The 3,914-nt window shown below is 33.4% G+C and overlaps 1 protein-coding gene across 2 annotated transcripts; it reads right to left on the bottom strand.

The window, feature by feature from the left end:
• Positions 1 to 607: 607 nt before the first annotated feature.
• On the bottom strand, positions 608 to 3,481 carry LOC145088708 (uncharacterized). 2 transcript variants are annotated; one of them, XM_079027097.1, is made up of 8 exons: positions 2,938 to 3,481; positions 2,397 to 2,544; positions 2,154 to 2,304; positions 1,926 to 2,051; positions 1,763 to 1,843; positions 1,434 to 1,626; positions 1,066 to 1,336; positions 608 to 980 (listed from the first exon to the last, which is right to left on the bottom strand). In XM_079027097.1, exons 1-8 carry the CDS (start codon positions 3,133 to 3,135, stop codon positions 721 to 723), a joined length of 1,428 nt encoding a protein of 475 aa, XP_078883223.1. In that variant the 5' UTR covers positions 3,136 to 3,481; the 3' UTR covers positions 608 to 720. The 2 variants fall into 2 exon arrangements, with proteins under 2 accessions (XP_078883223.1, XP_078883224.1); XM_079027098.1 differs by having other exon boundaries at positions 608 to 977.
• Positions 3,482 to 3,914: the final 433 nt, after the last annotated feature.

The raw sequence follows: 3,914 nt of genomic DNA, 5'->3' as shown, positions 1-3,914 counted from the left end.
AAAAAAAAATGAAATTTTTTGCCACAAAAATGACGTTGATAGAGTTGTGTTTGAGATAGTTTACCAGATTTTCTACACTCAAAATGAAACTTAATTTGAGATGCACTTGCACCAAATTTAACCTAAAACAAAACAAAAAATAAAAAAAGTTACTACAAGAATAAAAAGTGAGTAAATAAACATACAAGTGTTATCACATGGAACATGATTCTAACAAGGTGAATGCGAGGGCAACTACTTAAATGCTTATGTTAACACCATAACATAATTCCGAAACAAACTTATTAAAAAAAATAATTGAAAATGTCAAAGAGGGAACATGGGTAGTTGGGCAAGGGTGAAGGTGAAGGCCCACCAGGCATCAGCTCAGGCCACACACTTCCACAGCCCATGTTGCTCCTTAGCTGTAACTCTGACACCTCCACATTTTCTATCTCTTTTATTGTGTTTTTACCAAATTGAACTCACAACCCCACCACCACCACCGGTGGGTCAAAACCTTCGACGTTAAAAGCATTATATGATACAAATAACCAAACCTAAGCCCCCACCTCATAATGATGCACACAGAATTTAACCATTATCAACTCCCACCACCTAACACATGTAAACAAAAAACATCCACTTTTTTTTACCAATCATTTCAATATCACACAACATATTATATAATATAATATAATATATCATTAACTACAAGCGAAAAAAACAAACGTTTTAATTTCAATTAGACCACACATGTATCAAACCAAGCCTATTTCCTGTATATATCTCACTACGATCTTCATCATAAAAAAGAGCAGTAATATCCTCCAGAGCTTCTGTAGTCCTTGAAGCTTCAATCCTTCTATTCCTTAATTTGCACTTGCATCTTCTTCTATCACTATCACTGCAACTGCATTCATCCATCACAACATTATTCAATGCCTTCACTTTAGCCAGACATTTCCCTGTCAGAATATTGCTGATATTTATGGAACCTGCTGTGCATCATAAAATGCCATAAATAGTAAGTAATGATCTGAAAGTAGAATAACAAATAACAAATAACAAGAAGTTATTATCTACCATTTGCTTCAGTTAATGGATCGTCTGAATCGGCTTTGCAATATGAAATGATGAGATCCTGATCACTTGTGATGTAAATGTTGTTGGTGTTGCAGTCTGGATGCCATAACAAATGATCTTCAAATGAAGTCACAAGTTCCCCTCTGAAATTCCAGACAGCAACTGTTCGGTTTCTGAATGTCAGGAATAACTGATTCTCATACAGAAAGATGAATGCTGATGGAGTCATGAATTCTGTCCTGCTAACTTCTATTAGCTCAGAAGTTCTTACCTATTTTCACATTGAAACATAGATAGGTTTAGAATCTCAATCTTCTAAATGGAAGATTTCATAAACACCTAAATGGAAATGAGGACAAAACACTTACATCAAGAATCTGTAGATTCTCATTCTCTTGCTTTACAAGAAGCTTTTCATTGAACTGTTCGATAAAATCCACCTTCTTATGTCGATGAAGAAGATGGTTGAAAGATTTTAGAACACTTCCATCTTCAATAGAGAGGATCTTTAAAGGGACATGGCCACTGGATTTGTTAAATATCAACAACATGATTCCAGGACTGTTTCCAAACAAAAAATTAAAAAGTCAGAAAACGGATGACATTCACCATTCATACATATATATATATATATATATATATATATATATATATATATATATATATATATTTTGAGGGAAAAAGGAGCGATCTTTACCTTATTTTGATCTCTTGTACATTTTTATCTGATATGGAATACAACATCATATAGTTTTTTAGGTCGAACACCTTGTAAATGCTGAAAAAAATTACAAAACAAGGAATGAAACATCGGACACAAATATAACCTGTAAGTAAGAATATTTAAAACAAGATTTTACCTATCTTGTGCTGAGAATGTGAGTACCTTCCCATTTACATCATCAAACTCCACAAATCCAGGCCATTTCAAAGATTCTGATTCAAAAAGAGCAAAACCAGCATCCGGTTGACCTCTCCTTATGTATCTAACAACATTATAAACAACATTATAAGCATGATATATATATATATATATATATATAGATACTTCCAGTAAAGAAGATTTTGGAAAGATTATAGATACATACTCAATCCTTGTTGTTCTACATTTCAAGGAACTAAAGCTGTCTGAAGCATACACTGAAACTGTAATGAGTGAATCATTGTTCTTATTGTAGAAAAGGCTTCTTATAACCTCATCAGGAGTAACATTCAGAAAGCATATTCTCTTGTTAGTTTCTGCATCAAATAAGTAGAGTAGAGCATGTCTTTCAGATATTTTTTTTAATGTAAAAAGTTCATTTGTATCTGATTTATCTTCTTGACTATACCTCGGTTGAATGCTGCACAAACTCCTGATTGTGCAAGAGCAAATACTATATCATGAGCAGCTACAATCTCAATAATCTTTGACCTCTTCTTAAGAAATGGCAAAACTGTAGGACAGTGTCCCTTGGGATCATGGGTGTCATACTCCTCCTGAAGCAATTATCAATCAGATAAAAGGATTGTGGATACTGATATGATGTTATCTTTAAGTACAAAGCCAATATCAATACATAATAGAGCTTATCGGAATGTTAGAAAGTATTTTGGATTCAATACATGTAGCTTACACAAACAAGAAATGCTAATACAAGATTAAAAGTAGGGTTCGAACAAGCTAATCTACACATGAAAAACACTAATTTTAGATATTCCTTTAAACCAACTTAAATTCATTCTCAAGTTCACTTCTATAATTCTAATTAACTATCCTCTCTGAAACGTCGTGCAGTATAATCGATATAGTGATGCAAACAAATCGAAAAAAGCATAACTTAAAACAAAACGACTAATAAAGACATAATGATATATAAACCTAGAAATAACCTGTAATCGAATATTTCTGAACCGCTCCTGAGCATCACACATGGTAAAAGCACGTCCCCTTTTCGAACATATCTCTCTCCTCTGAAGCTTCTTAACACTATTAACAAAACCATCAATACCTCCACGCGGCCGCTTCCTCGCAACCACCCGCCGGCCACTAGACGGACGTGGATTCGCCGTTATCCTCCTGCCATCCATCACTGTCACCCGTACAATCACTCGGATAAAAACCCCTCAAACTCTTAAATATCTGTCTTTGTATGTGTCAGTAGCCCACTGCCAATCAATAAGTAAGCGCAAAAAGGATTCAAGATTTTTGTAAAAACCCTAAATCTCAGGACACAAGACAAATTGGAGGGGTTTTGTATTGCGCGAGATCCTGAGCAATTAACATGCTCGAATAAAACAAATTGGGAAAGTAAAATTCAAATTTTTTTCACGCCAATTCGTTTACTCTCTGCTTTAATTACATATATTTTGATTTCTTTCAAACTTTTGTCGAGTTTCAAACAGGGGAAAATGGTGGAATGTATGTCGATTTTGTTTCGCTTGGCGTCCGACTTTTATCAAACCGTGAGCTTTTTGAATGAGGAATTGACATCCACACCCCTGTTGTTTAATAAACTTTAGGTTCAGTCCCTTGCATTTAAAAACGTTAATACAAATTAAAATAAAGAGAGAAATACAAATTTGCCTTAATTTCCAATTAAAGGGGTGTTATGGAGGACTTATTTGAAATAACAAATGTTTTTTTAACCTGTTAGCTTACTAGTTTATAACCGTATCAAAATATAAAATTTTAAAAAGTATTTGAATTAACTTATATGGTGTCAAAATGCTAGTTGATAAACATTTTTTAGTGTTCGGTAAAATGACAAAAAAAAAAAAAAAATTAGATATGTATATAGCCATAAATCACAAAGAGTTTTGGTAAATCACGGGATACTAGTTTATCAAAAATGGTTTATCTTTGATCA

Source organism: Lactuca serriola, chromosome 2, assembly GCF_051521515.1.
Source record: "Lactuca serriola cultivar US96UC23 chromosome 2, Lser_US96UC23_V15, whole genome shotgun sequence".
Taxonomy (NCBI): Eukaryota; Viridiplantae; Streptophyta; class Magnoliopsida; order Asterales; family Asteraceae; genus Lactuca; species Lactuca serriola.
This window is presented reverse-complemented; position numbering and strand designations above follow the sequence as displayed.